General features: G+C 44.4%; 1 protein-coding gene across 2 annotated transcripts; it reads left to right on the forward strand.

Annotated features, from left to right (window-relative positions):
• The first annotated feature begins 411 nt into the window (after positions 1–411).
• On the forward strand, positions 412–24,088 carry fgfr4 (fibroblast growth factor receptor 4). 2 transcript variants are annotated; one of them, XM_050038687.1, is made up of 21 exons: positions 412–1,112; positions 3,903–4,097; positions 10,538–10,710; positions 10,830–10,980; positions 11,086–11,136; positions 11,832–12,101; positions 12,678–12,767; positions 12,876–13,042; positions 13,187–13,310; positions 14,191–14,381; positions 14,583–14,721; positions 14,924–15,117; positions 15,285–15,430; positions 15,760–15,881; positions 15,967–16,077; positions 16,296–16,486; positions 19,019–19,141; positions 19,704–19,774; positions 19,999–20,136; positions 20,542–20,647; positions 21,064–24,088. In XM_050038687.1, exons 2-21 carry the CDS (start codon positions 4,010–4,012, stop codon positions 21,238–21,240), a joined length of 2,823 nt encoding a protein of 940 aa, XP_049894644.1. In that variant the 5' UTR covers positions 412–1,112; positions 3,903–4,009; the 3' UTR covers positions 21,241–24,088. The 2 variants fall into 2 exon arrangements, with proteins under 2 accessions (XP_049894644.1, XP_049894635.1); XM_050038678.1 differs by having other exon boundaries at positions 412–1,082.
• Positions 24,089–25,846: the final 1,758 nt, after the last annotated feature.

Below are 25,846 nucleotides of genomic sequence, written 5' to 3' on the forward strand. Positions count from 1 at the left end.
AACATGGAGGCAGCTCACAGCATTCACTCACTGCAGCAACTTAATTGCCTCAATGCTCTGTTTGCATAAAGGACAGTTAGCCTGCAATAAATTATGAGGCTTCATTTTTTTAAAAGTGATTTATGTGGTTGATTTGGCACGCGCTCTGTCACTGCAGGAGATGGTTTAAAAAGTGCAGTTTGCTCACAGAATGATAGAAAAATAAGAGTTAGGTAACTTGTGATTGCAGGAGCTTGAGGAGGGAGGGCAAGGCAGAGGGTCTTGGGTTTTATTTGCCAGCTCTTTGGAGGGATGGGGGTGTTTTTAGTGCGGGGGTAACAGAAGCGCACCCCTCCCCTCCCCTCCCCTCTCCCCCTCTCCCCCTCCCCCCCTCCTCCCTCCTGCTCCCCTGGCCGCTCTCAGACCATTGTTGTTGTGGCTGCCGTCCGGAGAGCAGCAGTGTTGGAGGAGGGCTGGTGTGTGACGGACGCAGTGTCTCTCTGCTGTGGAAGAGAAACGGACTGAGGAGGCTGAGCTCCACATTTGAGCGGCAGATCTCGTCGGGATAAACTCACACAGGAGAGGAGAGCGTGTGCGTAAAGACGCACGGAGAGAGTTACCCAAGAGTTTGACCAAGAGGGGACTCTGAACTACGAGACACGTTTCTGTCACCCTCTATCAGCCCCTGTGTCTCTTATTCTCTCGCATCATCGGATCTTTTTCAACATTTTAAACCGAGAAAGGACTTTTTAGAATTATTAGTCGCGCAAATCCACTTTCACGCTCCGTGTTTGGTTTACTTTCTCTCCATGGATTTAGCCCTCTGAGCGGCCGGCTGTAGTGGACTTTGCCCAGGAGGGGGATCGCAGCTCCTTCCCCCGGTCACCAGGAGAGCCCGGCAGCTGTCGTTCATGTTCCACGGGGCTGTTTTTGATGGATTTATAAGCTCGACTTCGCTTTCAGCCGGATACACGACAGCCGCTCTCAGGCACAGCTTTGGTGAAGGATACAGAGCTCCAAATGAGGATTTCAATATTCACTCTTATCGACCGGGACAAGGAGTGACTTCCCCCGCGGCACCAGTCATCAGACCGGGAGGAAAGGTTGGTGAATACAGACTGAGACAGCTGGAGGTTTGTTTCATTCATTTACAGCGGCGGAGTGTTGCTCAGATCGCGACCAGAAGCCTCACACTGAATAACCTGAAGCCTCAAATCTTTTTATAAGAGAACTTGAAGTTTATTTTCCAGTTGTTTTAATTGAATTTCACATAATTTAAGGGCGCATTTCTTGAATTCAGGCACAAGACGGTTTATTTCTCCACCGAGCACGATCGCTCATTTGCATTGTAAATCCACGATTTGTCATTTTAAACAGGGAAGAATCTGCAGCTTTTCATGAGGCCAAGTTTAACTTGTTTTGCAGCGTGCACAGATCCAAAACAAGTCACTTATTAGACATTGAACCTTCCACACACACTGGGACTATTTGTCAGGAGGAAAGACGCTCGGAGCGGAGTTTGAACTCCTGTCAGACCACAAATCACAGCAATCACACACATTAAATGAATTAAAATGACACTTTAAATTGTAGTTTGATCCAACTCAAGTTTATAAACTTAAGCTTAAGAGCCTGTGCGTGAGGTCCGTTCTGATCAGACATTCCTGCGAGGAAATCCTCTGATTTTTGGATCGATTTTACGCACATTTAAGGTCAAATTTGACTTAAAAAGCTTTTATTTTTGAGTTTCTTCTAGTGATCCCAGGATGACTGACTGCTGATTGACTGAACAATGTGACCCTGCAAGTCAATATAACTGTAGGCCATAACAAAAATAGTAACTTGTTCACTTAGGTTCTCCTACAAGGACTGTTTGAGACTAATAGCGCATACGACAGATTTTATTAAGTGAGATTTATGAGACAGAAATATGCAGTGCATTAAGAAATAAAAGCCTCCACAGTGTTTTCGTGTTTGGAGGCTGAAGAGTAGAATACAGTAGAAGTGTTTTGGCTGCAGCAGCGAGGCAGCGTGCCAGCGGAATTAGCAGCAGCAGGAGAAAAAAGTTTTTTCCAGTCCTTAATTGAGAAAGAATACGTTTCATTCAGCAGGCTGGTTCTTTAAACGGCGTGTGTGTGTGTGTGTGTGTGTGTGTGTGTGTGTGTGTGTGTGTGTGGGCGCGGCCTGCATGGAGCGCACGCACCAGGGTCTGGCGCCTATGCGCAGTTTGTCCCGACTCGCAGCAGCAAAATCACTGCATTATTCCTTTAGTGTTTCTGCTGTAAGCGGTTAGAGTTAATAGTTTGTTTGCAGAATGAGTTCATGGGACGGTGTTGTACTTACATTTGAATTATTAATATCTTCATCAGTAATAAGGGCAGAATCCAGTTTTCTCATGGAACTGAGGTATTTGGATCATTTAACAGAGACACACGTTTGTATTAAGTTTGTGTATTAACTTTGTTCTTATTTAGATCAGTAAACGTAAATACAATTAATCTATTCAGCAGTTAAACATGTTTTATTCAACTTTAAAGGGGTTAAAATATGTTAAAGTTAGAGCTGAAACAAGAATCAAGAATTTTGGGGGATCTTTTTAGTCACCTTTAAGGCAAAAGTGTCAAATAGATCCTGATTTTAGCTCCAACTTCATAATCCGGAGGGTTTGTGTCTTCTGTAATAATACTGTACTTATCAGAGGAGGGCTGGGGTGTGACTTCATTTTTACAAAAAAATCTATTTTATTTTGACCTTCAACGAAGCTACAAATATTTTGAGTGACTGATAGAAAATGCATAACCCCCCTCCATCATAAATACGTAATTTGATTTTTAAAACTTGATGTTTGAAAGTTAAAAGTTGAAGAAGAAATCCTGGAGTTGAAAAAAGCGAATTCTGGTTAGTTCATGCAAATAGTTTATTTTTGGCCAAACTTTAAATGAGACGCAGAAGAAACAGGTTTTGATGAAATATCATTGTTTTAAACTCAGATTCGGTTCTGATTTCTTTTTCTGACAGAAGTGTTCATTGCACATGATGCGTCCAAGCACTGGTGGAAATTGAAAACCAGATGATAATTTCTGTTTTAAAAGTTGCTGGCTGTGATAAATGGTGTAAGTCCCTCCCCAGTTACTCAAAAATTATTTGACATGCCCCCCACCCCCCACCCCACCTTTTGCACCACCCCCTTCCCCCTCATAAGTAACAAACATTCCCTAATAATCTGACTGTCTTTGGGCTTTGGACTGTTGGTGAGACAAAACTAGACATTATTGCCATTTATCCTACTATTTTCCGACAATTTATGGACCAAGCAGTGAGCAGCAAGCCTGATTTATATTCCTGAAACTAAAGGAACAAGGTATCATTTCCAGCCTTGATTCCAAATCTGCAAACACTGATATAAAAGGCTCAGATTTAAGGTATGACACGTGCCCTCTGCAGTCAGCGGGAGGAGACGATGCTCCCTAAAGTCACCTGTTATTATTTTGCTGCCTGTTGTCGTGTTTCCACCTGAGGTCTCATCAGCTGCCAGTCAAATCTCTCCACCGCTCCTTCAGATTCTGTAGCTTCCTGGCAGGTTTCAAGTGTTTTCCTAGCGAGGGCCCATTATCCCAGGGCAGACTGAGCCGGGCCATCCATTGACAAACAACAGGCGGTAACAGCCCTGCTCCTTATTCATGACGCAGGAGAGCCTGGACAATGTGAGGCCGACGAGCGGGACAGTTAGCAGGACATCTGGTTAAGAATACAGCTGCTCGCAGTCAAAACAGGCTCTCTCACTGTTTGTCTGAACTGTTTGTGTGTTTTGTTGCCACCTGGTTAAAACACTGAACAGAGAAGTTTGTGTCTCTGCAGCCTGATCTCCTCAAGTCTCTGACCAACAGATAACCGTCTCCCATTGTGTTTGTTTGCATCTGCAGGGTTCAGATTTAGAGACTTTGTGGGTTTCTGGAGTTTCCAATGCCAGGGGCCGGAGTGTGAGGCGTTTATTTCTACCCTTTTCAACCAGAAGACACACGTAAAGAAGATGGAGAGGATCTGCACATTCTGCGTTCTCCTGCTCTGTTTGATGGACAAAGTCTTAGCCAGGGCCATCGACGAGGGAAGGACCAAAGGTAGGACCTGAGCTGTGTTTGGTTTTCTGCAGGTGATGATGCCTGAAACTGAAATCACGTCATTATCAGGTGGTTAACAGAAAGTTTCCTTCCTTATCTTTGGGGGTTTGTGTTGCATAAGCTGAAACGTTTGTGGAAATCTGATTGTATTACGTCTTCTTTTGCACTTAACTGCTCAGAAAAAAGTGTGTTTCTGTGCCTCAGTCCACTTTCCCTTCTTAGAAAGTGTCAGTTTCTTGGCAGCTGTGACCACAGAGGAAGTCAAGGTGACAAGAAAAATGACAGAGGCTGCAGTCGAGTCTTGGATGAAGTGAAGGAGGAAAAAAACTCGGTTTTTGCTGCCGTAAACTGAGCTACCTGATCCGTCAGAGGCCCTGAGGCTCGGAAGTGTAAATCTGCCTGGCTGTGTGCCAGCTGTAGAGGATGAGGAGGAGGAGGAGGAGGGGTGCAGGGCTTTTCATTGATGCTTTACAAACAGAAGCCAGTGCAATAAGTCAGCCGTTGTCAGCTCCATTAAAATGTTAAGGTGTAATCAGAGTACTTGTTCCAAACAATCAGTAAAATCAGTTGTTTCTCCTTCGCTGTGAACTAGGTGATGATTTCTAAGGTGGATTAAAGGACTCAGTGACAATTTCTGTGTGGAGATTGATGAAAGACAAAGTGGATTGTTGCCCGGAGGCATCGAGCACAGAAGCTGTCTCTTTCCGTCTCCATGGCCCCACTTTGTACTTCAGGGCCCGGCGAGGCCAGCCAGGGCTTGCTTGTTCAGACGACAATGTGCAGGAGGGTGGAGAGGTGCACAGAAAAAAAACCTCTCAGGTTTACTTACAAGATGGATGAGCAGAGAGTCAAACCAGGATTGATGAGAGAAAGATCTTAAGGTCGTAAAACATGCAGGTCGCAGCTGTGGAGGCAGAATTGTAACTTTTATCTTGGTGCTTTGGAGTTTCAAACAGTCTCAACAAATCTGTGATTCTGTGATTGCGAGAATGAACTGTCCACTGTCCAACTGAATGAACTGGAAGAATGTTTTTTGGTGGTATGTGTGGAAGCAATCTGATACGGCTCTTCAAGGCGGGAATCTCACACCAATATGCCGCCTCACCATTCTGTATAAAAGGTACAATCGCAGAATGGGGGGACAGAGTTGTCTTGCCTTGAAGTTGCCATCGGAGGTAGCTCCAAAATAATGTCTGTATAAAGGGACAGTCAGCAGGACGGGTGTGACATTCTGACGCCATGTTATGCATGCAACCTACTGCAGGAGATTCAAAAAGTAGCTGCTAGCAGTTAGCAGCTAACTCAAAGAAGAACAGCGGCTGAAAATGGGAAAACAATGATGTCCGGGAGCTTCTTACCCTCCAATCAGAGGACAAGATCAGCCGCCACATAAGAGGGACAATACATGATCGTTATTATCATGTTAGGCCATTGTTGTTGTTTATAAAGCACTGTCGACGCGTATGTTGTATGTAACACTGGAGGCCAACACTGTTGGGTTACATGTCACATGCGTCATACCTCTTGATTCTACGATGCCGACATGCTGTCTAAAATCGGAGCTGGAGCGACATGACTACCTCTGCTCCTGGCTCAGAGGCTCAACATCTCTGTCCCCATATTCTGCGAGTGTACCTTTTATACAGAACAGCGAGGCGACATAAGGCCCGTTTCCACTGAAGAAGTTCCTGGTACTATTTGGGGGCAGAAACTACTACAGGAACGTCCTCTCGCTCGGCCCTCTCAACCGCCGTGTCTCCACTGCCAGAGTGGAGTACGAGGAAGGTTCCTGTAATATACTGGCTCTGGATGTGATGTAACCGTTGCGCGACCATTTACCGGGGCGACGTAGGGAAGCCGTTACCTGTTAGCCCTTAGCGGTGTCTGTAATAACTCACTAAATGGCCTGTGAAAAAAAATATTTTTTCCAGCAGATGTCTTAGTTACAACATGATTGAGCTAACTGGAGTAGTTTCATGTCGTATCCGACAACGGGAGGCTTTTAACAGATGATGTCCTGATGTTAGCTTTGCTGCTGCTGTTAGCTGTCCCTGTCAGCGGCAGCCGACGCTTTCGGCTTTCTAGACATCGTGATTTCCCAAAACTGAATAAATACCACACATATCAACACAAAACTGCTTTGCTAGCTCAATCATGTTGTAACTAAGATATCCGCTGGGAAAAAAAAATTTTCACGGGCCATTTAGTGAGTTTTTTTACATGGCGGTGGAAGCTATATGAACGAGCTAACCCTCGCCTGCTGAGTTTTAAAAATGCCGGCTATTTTGTTGCTTTCTGCTGACATCACATCCCTCTTTGAGTATATCCAATCAGCACCAAGTAAATCCCAAGCCCCAGCCAGGAGTCTTTCGGGGCCGTTCTGAGTACCTACACCGAGGCAGGGACTTGTTTAGCCCCCGTAAAAGTTCTGGAACTCTGTCCTTAGGGGGTGGTTCCTGCGGTGGAGACACGCACCAACGGCCCCGGCCCCGTAAAATTACCCCGAAGTTCCTGCGGTGGAAACGGGCCTATAATGGTACGAAATTCCCGCCTTGAAGAGGCAGTGTAAAAGAGGCTAAAGATGAACTTCTCCTTTGCGTCGGGTCCAGCTGAGAGGAGGTGCTGAGGGGTCAAATGGACCCACAATGCACTGCTCAGACTCCTGACAGAGTGGATCTGATCCGATACCATGCAGAGAGAGTTTCAGACACACAGAAAATAGTTTACATTCAGGATGGAAAAGAAGAAACACTGAAAGACAGACATCTTTTTTCAAAGGAATGTATTTCATCTGACAAAGCTTTTATTAATCTCTTTATAGTCTTCTCCGCCTGCGGGGGCGTTTCCTGTCATGTTGCTAAATATAATTATACATCTAACGTTACTAACCGCATGCTGCTAAATGCAGGGATCTGACTTGTCCAATGTTCTTTTTCCTTCTACCCCCTGGAAAAAAATTTCAGTCGAGTTTTCCGTCACATCATTGCAGATTATAGAAAAGTCTGAGTGAAGCTTTTGTCTGTTCGCTGCTGCAGCTTTTATAGAGACAGAGGGGATATACAAACAGGAAAAGTACACAGATGATGTCAAAGTTTAAAAAGATGGTCAGCAACTTAAGTCCTTGGCTTGTTTGGTCATGTGCCTTTAAAGGTCCAGTGTGTAGGGTTCAGGGAGCATACTGACAGAAATGGAATATAATATAATATGTGTGTTTTCTTGAGTGTATAATCACCTGAGGATATGAATCATTGTGTTTTTGCATCGGCCCTCACAATTAGCAGCCCCTCTTTGACGAGCAGAGTAGCAAAAACACTGATTTCTTAACATGAACCTGCTTTTTTCAGTGTTTAACCTGCTTTAAGTCACCTGGTCTGTGTGTGTTGGAGAGGAAGAGACCTCTGCAAATAATTTGGCTCCCAGTAAAAACCTCCTGGTTGCAATCTGCAATCTTCATCACTAGACACCACTAAATGTCCTTAAATCTTACACACTGCTCCTTTATGAGAGATTAAAATACATTTTCCTCCTAAACAGAATCACAAAAATAAAACAACGCTATTAAAAGTTTAACTTCACAACATCAAGAAGACAGTGTGTTCGCCATATTTTGCATCTTTTGCATCTTTTGCTTCGGAGAGTTGAAACCGTAGAGAAGCAATTCCTAACTCAAAGTCCACTTATTAGAATTCTGTCAGAGCTCACAGTCGCCTCTCGTTGCCTCAGTTGTCATGAGAATAGAGAAGAAGGATTTCTATTGCGTTAGTATTTATGAGTATAATGACCAAACAATATTGTTAACCGTACATTATCTGTACATGTCTCTATCAGTGCTTCACAGGAGGAGTTAGAATTGTTAAATAGTTTATAAATTGTTCTATACTTTCTATAGATTCTAATGCAGGGAGTAAAATAAAGAGCTACCTCAGCTCCTTAAAATCAAAGCTGCAAACAGATTTAATTTCAGTTGTTGTCCTACATAAGGAACAAAACTGAAAGATGTTGAGATCTTCTCGTCTTGTACTATTATCTCTGTAGGCTGCACATATTCCATATACTGTGGATTCCTGCACAAAACTGTATGGCTTTTTAATTCTTAAACAGCTAAATGTACATGTTCATTATGTTATAGTATTCTTTTAAAGTATCTTTCTCATACTTTTTTTGTAATACTTCTACTCTATATTTATGTTCTTGAGTGTTGAAGGACTTTGCCTCTATTTTTACTTCCTCTCAGGGACTGTTCATTATTTATGAAGGGGGAGGAGGTAGTGCAAAAATGGGGAGGCATGTCAAATAATTTTTTAAGCACAGGAGGTTGTCTTATGGTTTTTATTTTGGCTTGGGGGAGGGGCATACAAATTTAAATTGTTGTATTTTATATTTGTTTTATCACTGATTTTTAATAAAAACATGCATTTCAAAATACAGTGCATGTTTTCTGTTTTCATTTATCAAAGTCAGAAATAACTGTAAAAACAGAAATGATTCTTGGATTTTCACATTTCTTATGGTCCTTGTACACATCATGTCCATAAGAAACACTCATAACCAACTCTGAGCTTAAAGTTGGGATATTTCATCAAATAACTTTGTTTTACATCTCAGCATTTGACCAAAAAAAAAAACGTAAGTATGAACTAACCATGTAACTTTGGTTCAAAGCTTAGGTTCTAAAATGGAGCCGTAGCTCTGCTGCTCTGCTCTCGGGTCAGGGCATGAGACTCCTCATTGTCCCGACTGAGCACTCTCCTCTGCTCCTCTGCCATCCCAGCCGGCAGGCTGATGGCTGGCTCGCACACCAGCCGAGCGGTTTGTTTGTGTTGTGTTGTGTTTTGTTTGCCCCCTCGCCTCTGGGTGACAATTCACACTCTGCCGCGAGTTCAACTCCGGGGCACCGTCCCTGTCTCTGCAAGTTCATTAGCATGGCTCCAAGTGTGTGCGCTCATCTCTGTGATTTACTGCCGACTGTTTTACTGAGTTCAAGTCCTCTCCATTAGATGAAGATGTGTCGGCATGTTGGGATCTCCTAATATTTTGAACTCAGTGGACACAGTTAGTGTTTATTAAAACCATCCATCAAGACATTGCTTTGAGTTAGTTTTCCTTGTGGCTGCTCTGACCAATCAGCATTACTGATTTTACACTTACAAGGTCCTGACTGTGTTTGCTCCTGAAAGCTTTACCTCTGCTTGTACTCCGGGCAGCACTTCACGCCTGACAAGCGAACAGATTGCCTTTTCACTAAGCGCTCGCAGGAAGCAATCAGACAGAAAATTGCCCTGGAAAATTGCTCGTTCTGAGTGACTGAGCAGAGTGAGCGAGGTCCCCGGCCAGGGCGCACATATGCTCTAACAAGTGAGTGGGCGAGCACATGAATGGGCGAGTGACCCGCTGAATGGATGGCACTGTGGCTGATGGTGACACGATAGTAGCTGCCAGGGTGCTCCATCACAGGTTTCTGGTGGAATTAAATGACAAAGGTAGCTCAGGAACACGGGGGACTTTATGTTGCTGCACCTTTCAGAGGTAAACTGAAACTGTAAGGACGTGGTTTCACAAATTTTGTCTCATTCACTCAAGGGGCAATCAGACCAAGGAGGTTTATAGCAGTTTATTAAGACTCTTGACTCCTTTATTCTGTGACAGATCCATGACATGAACACAGGAATCTGGTTACTTTAAAGTGGAAACAGAACATTTTTCAACTTTTCCCCAACAAGCTTTACTAAGTGGCATTGCTGATGGTGCTGCTGTTGCAAAGATAACCAGATTGCTTTACATTTTCTCCCTGAGCCTAGCAACAGGGTTTACAGAGTTACTTTAGTTGTTCCAACGTCCGCCATCTCTGATACCAGGGATAAGGGCTACACCGACTCAGAATTATGTCAGTCGAATCAGATTTGGCTGTTCAATACGAATGTATTCAGGTTCAAGAGAACATTATCTTTTCTCTAACGTTCTGAAGCAGTGAATTTAAAGCTCACAGATACTTAATACGACACAGTCTCTGGCTTTTGTGCTGACATTAGATAGCAGACAAAAGCCAGAGACGTATTAAGTATCTGTGAGCTTTAAATTCACTGCTTCTAAGCGGAAGAAAGAAGATAATGTTCTCTTGTGTCTCCTCCTCTCGGCACCTGCATTGTTTCAGCAACTGTTTGTGCCAAAGAATAGCGTGAAAGTCAAGAGCGCTCACTTCGCAGCAAAATCTGGGGACAAAAACGTCCCCAGAAGTTCACTGCACGGCACACTGACGGCAGACCAAACTGTACAGTGCAAAGTGGGCACAAAACTTCCACTTTATACAGGGTTGTTATTTTAGTAGATACGAATCATTTAGAGGAAAAAGTTCCTCATGACTCTCTTGAACTCTTGAATCATGACTGATTTTCTTTTCTAATCTTTCTTGTTTTTTCTCCACCCTCCTTTTTGTTACCCAGATCTTCGGATCTCCAGGCCTCTGATCGTGCCAGGTTACCCAGAAAACACCACGGGGGTGGTGGGTGGTCAGGTGAAGCTGGTGTGTAGAGTCCACCGGCCTGTGTCCACCAAGGTGCAGTGGCTGAAGACGGAGGTCATCCAGGGAGGACCGCCTCGCCTCAGGGCTTTGACGGTGAGAAAAGATCAGCTGACAGATACAAACAGTGTCATGCTCTACTCAGACTGTAAGTTTTATTCTCTCTTCATGGTGTTGAAAAGATGGTGAAGTGATCTTTCCTCTGTGCCCTCCAGGCCCTGCAGAGCAACGCGTCCAAGGTGAACACTTTGCATCTGTCCAACATCACGCTGGAGGATGCAGGAGAGTACATCTGCATGGCCGAGAGCACCCACGCAGGACAGACGGTGCAGGCCATGCAGACGGCGTGGCTGGAGGTCCTGCCTGGTAAGACACTTAATCATCACACTTTACTTGTTTTGGTTTAAGCTTCATCCATCTATCAGACCAAGTATCACAGAATTTCATAACCTCAACTATGCCCCTCCTCAGGTACGATCATTTCTCGGACTGTGGATCTGACTGCTGCAGACATTCCTTCAGGTAACTTCACACCCTCATGCCAGACAAAAAGTTGTGTGCAAATGTGTGAAATTTACTTTTGCTGTAGTTGTAATCCCTGTCATTGGTCGATTCAGGATTTTAAGCCACTCCTGTAAAAAAAATACGTTTGTAAAACCGAGAGAAGATGATACAAACTGTTGAGGGCCATCTGTGTGGGCGTGTCCTCCTCCCCAGGCTGGAATAAACTTCTCTCCTCCTGTCGCTCACTTAGATCTCCAATGAACCTTCACCGCCCCTCAGATTTACTCTCTGTCCACTGTCACGCTGCAACATGTTCATTAGCTTCAGCCTCTCTTCCTCCGCCTTCCTTTTCTTCGTCTTTTTTTTTTTTTGAGGAGGGAGTTTGCAGTGTTAGCTCGGTCACTCTCGGTCCCACAGTAATCCACAGGGGAACAAAAAGATGAAGGGAGGAGGAGGGTGTGTGTGCAGGAGGGCTGGGTCGGTCAGGCCTCCTGGTCTCCATGGTAATTTCATTGTGTGTGTTTGTGGTGAGAGGAGATAATGGGGGTGAAGTGTTGAAGGTCATAGTTGAGGAGACGGCGACTTGCTTTAGAGGAGAGATGAAGAAATAACCTGCTGACTGCCCTGAGTGATGACGTGTGTGTGAAGGAGTAAAAGAAATTGAAAATGAAAGCTGACGCCTCGTGTGCCGATGTTCTCTTTGGTTTCATCAGATGTTCTGGAGGATCTGAGTGAGGACACCACAGAACATCTCCTGTTAGAGCCGGGAAACGTCCTGAAACTGCGCTGTGACACCAACACCAGGCCTGGCATGGCGGTCAACTGGTACAAGGAGGGAGCCCGGGTTCTGCCCACGCCCCGCATCCAGATCCGTGGCGCCACCATGGAGATCACAGACATGACATATGAGGACTCTGGTGTTTATGTTTGCGTTCTCCGGGGAACCAAAGAGCCTGTGAGGAACTTCACTATCACGGTGGCAGGTAACCAACACTGTTCACTTACTATGGTTGTATTGCTGTAAGTTTTGTGGTTTTCAAAGCAAATCATGTTGACTTAATTCAGCTAATATTTTTATTTAAAGTCGCCGTTAACAAGCCGTTAACAAGCCAAAAGTATGTACTTCATCTGAAGTGCAACGAGTCCATTATTTGGTTTGCTGGTGGACAGAAAGTTAATAGCCACCAATATGAATAACTGGTTGATCATTAAAACATATTTTAGAAGCAAAAATTCCTAAAATTCACTCGTTCCAGCTCCTAAAATGCAAATATTTGTTGCTTTTCTTAGACTTACATGATAACCCAGCTGGCACCATAGTTCAATATGACATCAGAAAGACGGAATGAAATTTTAAAAGTCAGCTGTGCAGCTTGTCCTGTTTATACAGACATCATTTTAACGCTGTTACTACCTCCGACTCTGTTCCCCCATTCTGCAAACTGTGGTTTGAATCATTCAACTCGGGTGATGTTGAATTTCAGTGTTCTCTCTGACCTTTACAGACCAAAGATAATCACAAAGTGTTTTTTCATCTCCCTTCATTTTTTTGTTTCCAGACTCGTTGGGGTCGGGGGACGATGATGAGGACAATGGCTTGGAGGACTCATCGGCTGAGATTGAAAATGACCAGGTTTACTTCTCTAGAGGTGTGTTGTTGTTGTTGTTGCTGTTGTAGTTCCCTGAGGAATTAGTGCAACTCCAATTCCAGGCTTCATCAGAGCACTCTGACTAATGGCTGGTCTGTGTCCATGCAGGTCCCTACTGGACCCACACCCAGCGGATGGAGAAGAAGCTGTACGCTGTTCCTGCAGGCAACACGGTGAAGTTTCGTTGCCCGGCCATGGGCAGCCCCATGCCAAGCATCCGCTGGCTAAAAAATGGACGTGAATTTAGAGGAGAACACCGTATTGGGGGCATCAAGGTGAGAACGGTTTCTTATCTCCTACCTGGCAGAGCTCTCAGTGATGTTGCAATTCAGTCATTCGTGCTTCATCCTGTTATCCAGATCATAAAGTGAGTGTTCAGTCATGCTGATGTTAAGTTTTTTTGTGTGTTTTTTGGTTAGCTGAGACACCAGCACTGGAGCCTGGTGATGGAGAGTGTCGTGCCTTCAGACAGAGGAAACTACACCTGCGTGGTGGAGAACAAATACGGCTCCATCACTCACAGCTACGTCCTGGATGTCCTCGGTAAGAAACAGATAATCCAGCACTGTCTGGCCACATTTTAGAGAGTGTGCAAGTTACAAAATTTTACATGTCATGGATATCGGTTGAATTATTGAACTGAGCAAAACAGACACAAGAGATTCTTCTGTAAACCTGAGTTTAAATGATGTTCGAGCTGGCTGACAGTATTACCAGCAGCAACAGTTATTAGTCAGCACTAGTAGAAAAAGCATCATGCCTCCAAATAAAAGCCCCCAGTGTGAGGGAAGGGATAACCGGGCTGACAGGGGCGCCTGGGCAGGATGTGGACGGTCAGGCGTCCACACCAGTTTTCTACCTGACCTGTGACAGGAGATTGAGGAGGGCTGCGGTTTGTTTGTTCATTTGTTCGCTGTCCGTCTACCACGGGGTCAGTTTCCGTCCCCGTCGACGGGGGGAGAAGACTAACGAGACAACTAACGAGATCAGAGAGCGAGAGTAACCGCAGATCAAAGGGAGCCCGGCGACCAGCTGACAAAGAGCCACGCTAATGGAACCGATTTTCATCCACAAAATGACATTTCCTGCTCTTGTATGCCAGCATGCAAACACATTATACGTGACAGTGACAACTGCCGGGCATTTTTAGACGTTTGTTTACAAAGCAGTCATGTTTGCCGGCTGTTAAACGGCCAAATATCTGGATGACTTGAGCCGCAGCGCCCTGTGATTCCCCCACGTTTGTCCTGCCTTCATGGACTCCTGGTGAGAGGGCAGATCAGTTAAATCTCCTTCATGTCCCTAAATCACCTTTGAACTGTTGCCCTAAGAAAGAGAGGAATCCTTTAAGCTCTGAGTCTGGATGTGATCTTTCATCCTTGCCAACTTTGCTCACCTCTCCTCTGATTTCTTCCCCATACAGAGCGTTCTCCACACAGGCCCATCCTGCAGGCCGGTCTACCTGCAAACACCACAGCAGTGGTGGGCAGCGATGTTCAGTTCCACTGTAAGGTCTACAGCGATGCCCAGCCTCACATTCAGTGGCTTAAACACATAGAAAGGAATGGCAGCCGCTACGGTTCTGATGGAACGCCCTACGTCCGGGTCCTCAAGGTTGGTCAAACTTAAGAGAAAGTATGTTCCAGGGCTGATGAATATCCAAAAGACTGGAGCTTGTAATACAGCTTCAAACTAATTTCTTTCTTCTTGTTTCCTAACCATAGTCTACAACAGTTAAAACCTCAAGTGGAAGTTTTAAAATTGATTGTTGATACTAACTGTTAACATCACTTTTTCTGCTTCTGTGTTGTGCAGACCGGAAGTCTGAACATGTCAGAGGTGGAGGTGCTCTACCTGTCCAAAGTTACCATGGAGGATGCAGGAGAGTACACTTGTCTGGCTGGAAATTCAATTGGATTCGCTCACCAGTCGGCCTGGCTCACCGTTCTCTCAGGTAAAGACTGACGGCTACATGATACAGTGCTGGAAAGAATTTACCAAATTGCTTGAATAATGTAACTCAAAAATAAATTAAATAAAATTTAAAACTACACTACACTCAAAAAACTTGATATTCGTGGCTCTAAATTGGCAGCGAAAGATTAAGCAAGTGATATCTTGGAACTTAAAGAAAATAAATCCCCCTCTTCCGACAGAGGAGGAAGCAGCAGATGCTATGGACACCATGGAGACCAAGTACACTGACATCATTATCTATGCCTGCGGTTTCCTGGCTCTGATCATGGCCATCGTCATCGTAGTGTTGTGCCGAATGCAGGTTCATCCCAGAAGGGAGCCGTTTGACGCCCTCCCTGTTCAGAAGCTCTCCAAGTTTCCTCTTCGCAGACAGGTTCGTACACTGTACATCATGCATACTTGTCTACTATGACTGGCTGGGGTAAAGTTCGACCAAAGAGTCATCCAAAGGCAAAAGTGTTGTTAGCTGTTCAGAGTGGCCACACACAAAGCTTTTCTTTACGTTCCTGATAGCTGAATTTTCTGTATCTCTTACTTCAGTATTCGGTGGAGTCCAACTCATCAGGGAAGTCCAGTGCGTCGCTGATGAGGGTGGCTCGCCTCTCGTCCAGCTGCTCCCCAATGCTGGCTGGAGTCATGGAGTTTGAATTGCCCTACGATCCTGACTGGGAGTTCCCCAGGGAGAAGTAAGTTATCAGCAAAGTTAAAATCACTTCTGTCACCATTTGCAAAGTACACTCTACTCTTACGTTTGAAATTATCAGGAGAGAGGTGTTTTTACAGAATTTGGTTTGCAAAGAGAATATTTCTTCTCTAAGTTTAGTTTGGCTTCTGGGACGGATTTAAACATCGTAGCTCTCGCATCATGTGGGGACCAAAAAAGAAAAAAGCCCGCAGCCCATTTTTGGCTCTACCCAACCTATATTTTAAGAAACCAGAGCCCCAAATTATGGATTTGTACAGTTTTCATATGGCCATACTTATTGTCACTAACTTTCGCTCTTCCGCTCTCTAGTTTAACGTTGGGCAAACCTCTAGGAGAAGGCTGCTTTGGTCAGGTGGTCAGAGCTGAGGCGTACGGCATCAACAAGGACTCTCCGGATCCGTCCTCCACTGTGGCGGTTAAGATGCTCAAAGGTGGGGGAGAAATGATACAGGCACAAAAATACCACGAGACATCAGCTTAAGTCGTCTCTAAATAAGGTTTATTTTTTCTTCAAAGACGATGCCACAGACAAAGATCTGGCAGACCTCATCTCGGAGATGGAGCTGATGAAGGTGATGGACAAACACAAGAACATCATCAACCTGCTCGGAGTCTGCACACAGGATGGTGAGTGTCTGACGAAACCTTTATTGTTTGTTTCATCTCCTACCCCGCTTCAACTGGGGGTTCAGGTGAAACGGTTGCTCTTACCGTCCTGTTGTTATTGTAAATCTCAACAAACAACTAACATAATGAGTGTTTCAACGATGGTGGTCTTGGGCCTCCAGGCTACAACAATAATAGAAACAACCCCCATCCCTCATCTTGTTTGTGCTCCCCCTCAGGCCCTCTGTATGTGCTGGTGGAGTACGCCTCCAAAGGTAGTCTAAGGGAGTATCTGCGGGCCCGGAGACCCCCAGGCATGGACTACACCTTTGATGTGACCAAGGTGCCTGAGGAGCAGCTCACCTTCAAAGACCTGCTGTCCTGCGCCTACCAGGTGGCCAGAGGGATGGAGTACCTGGCTTCTAAAAGGGTACGTTCACTTTATAGGGCAGAAATAATTTAACTAACTAGTAATAACTAGTAGAAGAAGGATCATCTGAGAAACTAGCTGAAGCTCCGGTGGCTCTAAATCTTTTCTGCAAGCGTGGCATGGATGGATTACTGAATGGGCCTACCGGGCACAAGCCTAGGGGCAAGTGTTAGGACAGCATTTTGTAAACAGTAACCTTGGAATAACATGTCAATAACAACCATTTACCATCTCTATTATATGCCAGCTGATATCATCCTCTGCTCGGAGGGTAAGGAGTGCCCGGAAGTCATTATTTTCCAAATTTGCGGTCATTTTCGACCACCGTTCTTCTTCTTTGAGTTAGCTGCTAACTGCTATTAATGGGTCACACAAGTAACACATGTCACAAAACATCACACCAGTCCTGCCCATGGTCCGGTCCTGCTGGCTGACCTCTTCTTACAAACACAGTTTCAGCGCTGTTACTACCTCCTATGGTGGATTAAAGACAAGACACCTCTGCCCCCCCATCTGTGATTGCACCTTATGCACAGCACAGCGAGGCGACATAATGCCACAATATCTGTGCCTTGAACAGACAGCTTAAACGGGGCTTGTGTGTCTTGCTCCTGTGTGGGAGAGGTGGTGGGGCCCTTTGCATATCTGTGCCCAGGGGCCCATTGTCTCAAAATCTGCTTATGAATGCAAGAGGCAGGTGTACCTCGAGTCAAACACTGTTTCAGTTTCATTTTGGTGGTATAATTATATGGTTGTTTTTTTGTAAACTTTGTGCTTGGAGAGTTTCACTAATAGTTGGGAAGTTTGTCAGGAGACTAAGATTTAGTGCAGAAATGATTCAATTAAATAACCAGCTGACTGACAGGAAGTTAACTAACAACTATTTTGATAATCAATTAATCATATCAGCAGTTAGTTAAGTTAAAAAAAGCCAAATTTCTGTGTTTCCAGCATCTTGGATTTGACCATTTTTCAGCTTTATGTCATTATAAAGTACATTTTACACTTTTAGTCTGGAGAAACAACATATTTGAAGACATGATCTTGGGTTCTGGGAACTTAAAATGATTTTTGACATTTAATAGATGAAATGATTTATCAAATGAGAGTAAAAATGATCACAGAGCTTTTTGTGCTGTACTGTAGCTTTTACTGTGAACTACAAACCTGTATTTTTTGCTAATTTTAGCAGAAGTATCCACATGCTTGCGTAGCCCCAACAGACATGTTCAGCACTCCAATATAACTTGAGATTTCTGAAACATAGAAATTATACTTTTGGTGTGAGCCCAGCTGTGGGTTTATGGTTTTTGGGTGCTCTTAAGGAACCTAAGAGGAGTGTTTACGAATCAGAGCTCATTACAGTGAAACAAATCCACATCCCTGGGTGGGAAATAGAGCCATATAATCAAAGCAGGACAGTGAAATGTTTTGTAATATCAGACGTTAAAAAGGGGATCGTGATTCAGATTGAGTTTTGTGTGATTCAGTCTTATTTTGGATTTGGGCACTTGGCCTTCAGATGGATGGCAGCACCAGCCTTCTCCTCTCTCTCTTTCCTCTCTTGCCATCCCCTGTCTGTCCCTTTCTTCCCATCCCCACCCCCCATGTTTCTACTCCTTTCATTTTCCCAGCATGCTCTCTGTCTGTGCACTTCTTATCAACACGTCTCTTTGTCTGCCAGCCGGTGTCTCAGACAGGCATTCCTGAGCAGAGAGCTGCCGCAGCTTCAGTCCTGTTTACTCTCCTCCATCCATCTGTCCGTCCCTCCGTCGCAGGGCTTTGTCCTTTTTAGCGCTGCCATAAATCTGTTAGCAAACAGGCACCAGAGCCGTCGTCTGGGTGTAGGCATCAGGTTTCTGGCTCTACGGCCTCCTAAGAATGCAGGAGCCTGAAACTAACCCTCCATTATGGGGAGACCCACAAACCAAGACTGGTTCATTTCGCACGTCCCCACAAATCCCACGTCTATTTCGAATGAAAACCAAAATAAACTTAATGACATCCATTCAATGTGGGCAAACAGCGCCTTTCTTTTTTTCCTCCCAAAGGGGTTGTTTTTTCTTCAGACTCCGCGGTTTCTATATAAAGACATTTTCATTTTGTAGCGTTCACTAAAATGAGGCGCTGTGTGTTGACTTTATACTCCTGAGTCTTTTCATTTTTAGAGATCTGCTGTGAATCATTTCTACCTCCATGTTTTTACATGACGCTCCAAAACCACAGCCTGGAACAGACGAGGACGTGCCGCGTCACAAGTCGACATTCAAAAGAGCATTTCATGAATGTAAAAGCTTTGATGATGAAGTTTGACCTTCTGGTTCAGGCAGGACTGTCAATTTATACTTTTACCAAAAGGAGAGCAGAGGTCAGAACAACACAGAGAAAAAGAGGCGACATAACTAAAAAAGAAAAGTGACACATTTAGCCCACATTTCAAATGAGACATGATGTGGAGACCCAGCAGTCTGCTCTCAGCTCACTTCAGGGTTTGTGTCAGTCTCTTATTGTCTCTCCTCTCTCTCTCTGCAGTGCATCCATAGAGACCTGGCAGCCAGGAACGTTCTGGTGACTGAGGACAACGTGATGAAGATTGCCGACTTCGGCCTGGCCAGAGGAGTCCACCAGATCGACTACTACAAGAAAACCACCAACGTGAGTAGTGGCGTGTTTTCAAGAATCTTTTTTTTGTTTGTTTTTCGCTCCTGTAGCTTTCCAGTGGAGAACTTCTGTTTTCCAGTAGTGACAGAAAGTAAAAGTGCAGCTAAATTATCACTAACATGTTCTGCTTATAAATATTTGACCTCTGACCCTCTGAAATTACATGAACATTTCCCCTGAAAGATCAAACAAATCAAATAACATAATGTCAAGACATTTGGATTGTTAAAATGTGAAAGTGGATGCTGGGCTTTATTAAAAAAACTGCTTGTAAACATGTCTGCCCCCCAGTCAGGTTCCTCCCAGCCTCCATGGTTCCTTTCACAGCTTTAATACTCCTCAAGACAGATGATGTCTGATGTTTCCCTCTGACTGGCAGCAGGCTTAATGGGACTTAATTAGAAAAAAAGGGGAGACAAGGAGGGAGGAGGGGGAGGATTGTGAGCGAGCATGCATGGAGCGAAACAATTTTATACAGTGAGACAGACAGAAAAATGTGTTCATGATGGAAAGTGTTGAGTCGCTGTGGTAAATGTGTTCCATGTCCGCTCTGCAGGGACGACTGCCGGTGAAGTGGATGGCACCAGAGGCTTTGTTCGACAGAGTCTACACACACCAGAGTGACGTGTAAGTTTAGCTTCTCATACTCAGAATCACTGCAGGAAAGTTCTGTGAAGTTATTACCTTTCCTGATCAAATGGTGCTCATCAATTCTGAGCTCCTCTGAAAAACTGTACCTTGAAACACTCAGTTATAGTGACATAATTGTGCACCCTTGTATCCTGCACTAAACAAAATTAACCACGTGTCCTGATCATAAACACTCTGTGTTTCCTCTCGTCTGTGCTCAGGTGGTCGTTTGGCGTACTGATGTGGGAGATCTTCACACTGGGCGGCTCACCATACCCTGGTATCCCCGTGGAGGAGCTCTTCAAGCTGCTGAAGGAGGGACACCGCATGGACAAACCCTCCAACTGCACACATGAACTGTAAGCAGCAACTCCTCTTCAGCCAAACAGTCTCTTTTTAGGATGTTTTTGGGTAACAGCAGTGAAAGAGTGGTGTTCACTTCGACACAAATGGTGCAGCATATGATATAGAAAGCATACATCATTTTTCATGAACTCCACCTCTACTCTAGCATCCAGGGGGAGAGGGGACTAATGGAGTCATTTCTTTGACCCAAAAAGATTTTGTGGACAGGATGTATCTTTTAAGGGCACTAAAAACAAGAAAAAACAGAAAAAAAACTCCTGAAGCTCTGCAGTTATCGCTGTACCTCCCCACAACTGTTTAGTCCACAAACACTTAATGTTAAACTTTTATCTCACTGCAGAGTTTCTAAATCACAGAGATCATTTACACACTTGTGTTTTTGTTTTTGTCCTCTGTAGCTATATGATGATGCGTGAGTGCTGGCATGCTGTTCCCACCCAGAGGCCGACCTTCAAACAGCTGGTGGAGGAGCTGGACAGAGTGCTGCTGTCCATCTCTGACGAGGTGAGTCTCAAACACACGTTCACGCATGTATGTGCGCACACACACACACACACACACACACACACACACACACACACACACACATTTTCTTCCTCCTTTTCACAATCTGCTGTCCAGATGTCATCAGTACAGAGAGTGAATGCACACAGAGCAGAATCCAGGCCTTATTAACTCCAAACAACAGAAATAAAATCAAACTGGGTTTGGCTGCAGAGGGGTCGACAAGTTGTGTGACTGATTCGTTGTTGCACTAAAAATTTTTAGTTTTATGTTTAAAATCAAAACAGTTAGATGGTCTTAAACTGGAACGGCAGCAGTTAAGCATTGAGAAGCTGTTAACTCCCAATTTTACAAACATTTAAATGTGGATAAGTTCCAACATTTCTCTAATGTCTGACCTCTGTCCTTCTCCTCAGTACTTGGACCTGTCGACGCCCTTCGAGCAGTACTCCCCGTCGTGTGAGGACACGTCCAGCTCCTGCTCCTCTGACAACGACTCTGTGTTCACCCATGATGCCCTGTCCACCGACCCCTGCCTCCTGGGCTACCAGGACGTGCGCTCTCGGATAGACATGAAGACGGCACTCCGATAGACTCGCAACTGAAGGCACCCATGCATACACACAGACACAAACACAACACTAACACATCCACTGGCGGCCATATTGGAGGTCCACTGCTGCAAAGTTAACTTATCTTCATGAAGTTTTTCACTGGACCTCCATTATGACTCCAGACAAAGCCCTTAGATATAGATGGGCATTCATACACACACACAAAAACATGTACGCACGTGGAGCACTGAGGCCAGTGGGCTTCATCACCTGGTGAAGGTTTTAAGAGAAACATTTCATCGTGAGCAGAAGAAAAGAGGACAAACACAATGTGGTACTTTGGAGGATCAGCTCTGGCTCTGTGCCCAAGAACAGTTGCAAACATTGGAAAACTGCGGCACTAAACCCAACAGAAGACGACCCTGGTACTCCTCAAAATGCTTTCTGTGGTCATCAGAGGCGACGGACTATGATCTCCTCACGCAACCCAAAACCAGGGCGTGAAACCTCGCTGATAAAGACATTTTTAACAAAAAAAAAAGATTTATTTTGCTATGATAAAAAAGAAGAAACTGATTGTTAAATATAAATCTCTCTATATAAGATTATTTTACTTTTGTGTTGCTTATTTAAAAAAGAAAACGGTCTTAAATCTCAGGATCTCTTGTGCTAAGACGTTGCTGTAGTGGCAGCAAAGTGCCTGAATTTACGATTTCCTGTGAATATATTAGAATATTAAAATATTGTATGTACATATCAACAGCAGAAAGACGATTGCCTTTTATAAATTATTCTGAATGACACGAAAAATGAAGGTTATTGGAGGCGAAGGGAGAGAGGAATTGAACCAAGTGTTTCAAAGTGCCAAACCTGTCGCAGCTGTCTTTATGTTCAGGTTTCACTCCAAAATATTCAGTCCTAATCATCTCCAATGATCTCCCAAATTAAAACCCAGCAGCAGAGTCATCACTAACTAACAGTAGATGCTCTTACTTTTGTCAACATTTTGTAAACGCCTGTATTTTGACCAAATTTGAAAAACAAAAGTCTCGTTTTCCATCAACAGCTCAAACTTCTAATGTGTGTGGTCAAAAACTGATGCATTGGACCTTTAAAGATGAATTCAACTTTGGAAATTTTGGAATGAAACCTCCATTTGTCATTTTGTTGTAAACTGCTTGACCTCCAGACCAGGGAAAACAATTTGTGGTTAAATACCAGAAGGAGTTCCAGTTCTTGTTGCTCTTGTTAGATGAAAACCACCAGCTTGAATGCATTTCTTAAAGGGATAGTTTTTTAAATGGGGTTGCTTGGGGTACTTATCCTGGAGCTGGAGTCCAACATGGAAGCTCAGCCATCTACTTCTGTGGAGGGGTCAGCAACAAAATGTATTTTAGCCTCCTGAAAAAAGTTCCACCAAAATATATATATATATGTATCAGTTAAGTGTACGCTATGTTGAGAGTATCTTCTATACCTTAAACCAGACAGTGATTTCCATTGCCGACTGACATCTCCTGTATGTAATATACTGTCTGTGGATAAGTACCTCATTCAACCCCATTTCAAAAAAATCTGAACTATCCCTTTAAAACCAGTTTTGAGAAAAGTCTCAAAGGTCACGAGACTCATTCACATGTTCAAACAACTAGTACACTTTTGAGACTTGGTCTTCCTCTAACAACAGCTTTGCTCTTTCAGTCTACATGACCGCTTTGTCAGAGACAGTGTGTCCAGGCTGAGGACTCGACCTGAAAAGAGGACTGACGATTCGGCATTGGGGACTCTGTTGGGGAGCTGGCCCAAGCCCACTGTCACTGCTGACAAGGAGAGGGGGGCACTGAATGTGAAAGCCAGTGTGATTGATTTCAAATAGAGGAGAATGGGGAGGGAGCCTCCTTTGTCTGGTTGTAACCCTTCACCCAGCCCAATCTGTTGGCAAGGGGTCCTCAGGTCCGCAGCCTGGCCGGACAATGAAGGCTTTGCAGGCTTAATGGGTGTGACTACGGACCAGAGGGAGTTTTTGGCGGGGGTGGTGGTGGTGGTGGTGTGGGGATAGCTTGGGCTTGTGTGCAAATGAAGAGGCTCTTATTATGGTAATGTGTCCTCTTCTCCCCCAAACGCCCCTATCTTTATCCCCACAGCCACCATCTTTTAAATTACAAATCTTGATTCAGATTCGCTGCACCGGGACCAGCTGCAGAAAATTCCCCTGTGGGGTAAAAAATGCCAACTAAGTCCTGGTGCACCTCCTGAATCTGACCATGGACGAAACAATTGAGACACAGACAAAATAACCACTGACAGTCGAGTGGAAATGACCAAACTCCCCAGAAGACAGAAAAAATGTCTTGTTTTGTGAAATTAAACTTCATTCATTTCAAATGTCGCTGATTTTAAGCTCACAGCCTCCTTGGTTCTCCTGAAACACGTTTCATTTAGCTGATTCCTGCATCATTCCTTGTGTCACTCCATTTCTCTCTGGTCCCTTTATTTCATGTGTTGTAAAAAAAAAATGGAGCATTCCAAAATGCTTTAAATGCATCATCATCATCATCATCATCATCTCCCTGTGTGTAAAACCAGTTCCCTTTACTGTCAATGAAGGATTCATGTATCATCTCTGCTTATGTGTTAACTGTTCATGCTGTCATCCAGCAGCTGACTGTTGGTGTCTCATTTTGGAATGAAGCTCTTTTTACATTTACATCCACACACAAATTGTCCGGATACATTGTCGTCTTTACATTCCAGTTATCTCCCAGATACAAACTGTAAACAATCACAGCGTTCTTAAACATTTCCTCAAGAGAATTATTTTAGAAATATCTAATTTATTTGTTTATTGTTTTGTTTTTATATGAAATAAAGTATAATTTAAAATAAAGCATTTGGTGTGTCATGTTTGCTACAAAACTACAAAACCAGAAGTGATCTTGCTGTCTTTTCCCTCCAGCTGTGTGAGAGCGACTCTCAGGAGGTAACTGGCCAACAGTGGAGGCTCGTCAGCTCATCTGGTTCACCTGGCTGCAGCTACGAGGCCACGTGCTCATTACTTCTCTCTCCCTGCAGCTGATATCAACATTTTGTTGGGTTGCATGCTTTTAATATATGTCCCATTATTTATAATACATATTTATTTTATGTAACTGCCAGTTTTGATAAGTTACATTTGTTTAAGTAAACCTCTTGCATAGACCTTGAACTTCTCACATTTCTTCAAACTCTTTTACAACTTTTCCATCAAAATCAACACGTGTACGCAGGTTTTTAAACACTGGACAACGTGCTAAAATAGGTCATACATTCCTCTCCCTTTGGTGGTAGAATAGAGCCGTGTACGTAGCTCTGCACCAGACATAAATAAGCTCATTCAAGATGGACCAGACCTGAGCACATTCAATCACCACCAATTGCCTCAGAGCATGCTGGTTAGATTGGTGTCCAACTTCATCCTGACTTGCTCTGTACAGGTGTGAAGCCCCGATTATATCTGACTGATCTGTAATGAAAGCTGTTGTCTTGTATTTCTTTTCTCTGTGTTTGACTGTAGTTTGAGGGGACAGGTCAAACTGATATGATGCTGATTTACATGAGAATTCATGTAAAATGGAGGTCGAACCATAAACATAAATTACGGCTCACCTCTAAAGCATTTCAGTAGCCCTTTTTAAATAGGAATTGTGAAAATTTACAGGAAAGCCCAATCAGTCTTCTTTCAGCATTGGCAGTATAAAAACAAAATCGGGCAGTGCAGCAAAATGTTGCCTACCTACTTTTGTTTATACAGAATGCGCCTTTTTGGGGGCAATGGGGAGCGTGAGCAAGTCACAAAACGTGTAGCTCAGTGTGTGACGTACATAGAGACGTGGAGGGAAGCTGCGGCTAGTCAGTCCTTCAGCGATTCTCTCGTAAAGCCTGATTTATGGTCCTGCAGCGTACCTACGACATACCTAAGTCGTTGTCGTGACGCCGTCGTGAACCCTTCGAACTTCTCCGTTACTCCATTTCGTCGCGGTGCAATTCACCGCCAGAGCGGTAGGAGCCTGCGTTCCTACCGCAGCCTCCTACCGCTCTGCGGTCACAGAGAAATGAACGCAGAGCACAGACAGACGGCTCCGTCCGTATCCGTATCCGTATCCGTATTGAACATTGAGCATAAATGGGCCTTAATACTGCAACATCTACATCGCAACAGAAGATGTTTAAAGATGGCGGGGATGGTGCAATCTGGAAATACGGAACAGGAAATGCGTTGCTACTAAGCAAACCAATCACAGCCCTCTCGGTCTACGCTGGGTCTGCGTCGCCTCGACGTGTAGTTACATTTTTGGGGAGGTGCACATCAGGCTACGCCGGGGGCTACGGCGAGCCTTCTGCGTAGCCACGTACCCTACGACGTAGCGACGTCGTTGATTTAACGCAGGACCATAAATCAGGCTTAAGTCGGCCCGTCCTTCACCGTTCCCGTCATCTGACAGTTAATGGCCTCTTTATTTGTGAGGGCAAGGAGGATGCACAATTATTTGTCTCCCCAGTTGCTCATCTTTACAGTGTCTGTCAGGTTTATGTTTCCCTCTTGCTACTAGCTGCTTGCTAATTCCTGCTATCAGCTGTTTCCTGTTTATCCACCACCAGTGGGTCG

Source organism: Epinephelus moara, chromosome 3 (genome assembly GCF_006386435.1).
Source record: "Epinephelus moara isolate mb chromosome 3, YSFRI_EMoa_1.0, whole genome shotgun sequence".
NCBI classification, from domain to species: domain Eukaryota; kingdom Metazoa; phylum Chordata; class Actinopteri; order Perciformes; family Serranidae; genus Epinephelus; species Epinephelus moara.

Bases quoted from the DNA above. Each gene is read 5' to 3' on its own strand.
- fgfr4 (XM_050038687.1), top strand. From the start codon at position 4,010: ATGGAGAGGATCTGCACATTCTGCGTTCTCCTGCTCTGTTTGATGGAC. The intron at 13,043-13,186 runs GTGAGAACGGTT...TTTTTTGGTTAG, and splicing joins ACCGTATTGGGGGCATCAAG to CTGAGACACCAGCACTGGAG. The intron at 14,382-14,582 runs GTTGGTCAAACT...TGTGTTGTGCAG, and splicing joins CCTACGTCCGGGTCCTCAAG to ACCGGAAGTCTGAACATGTC.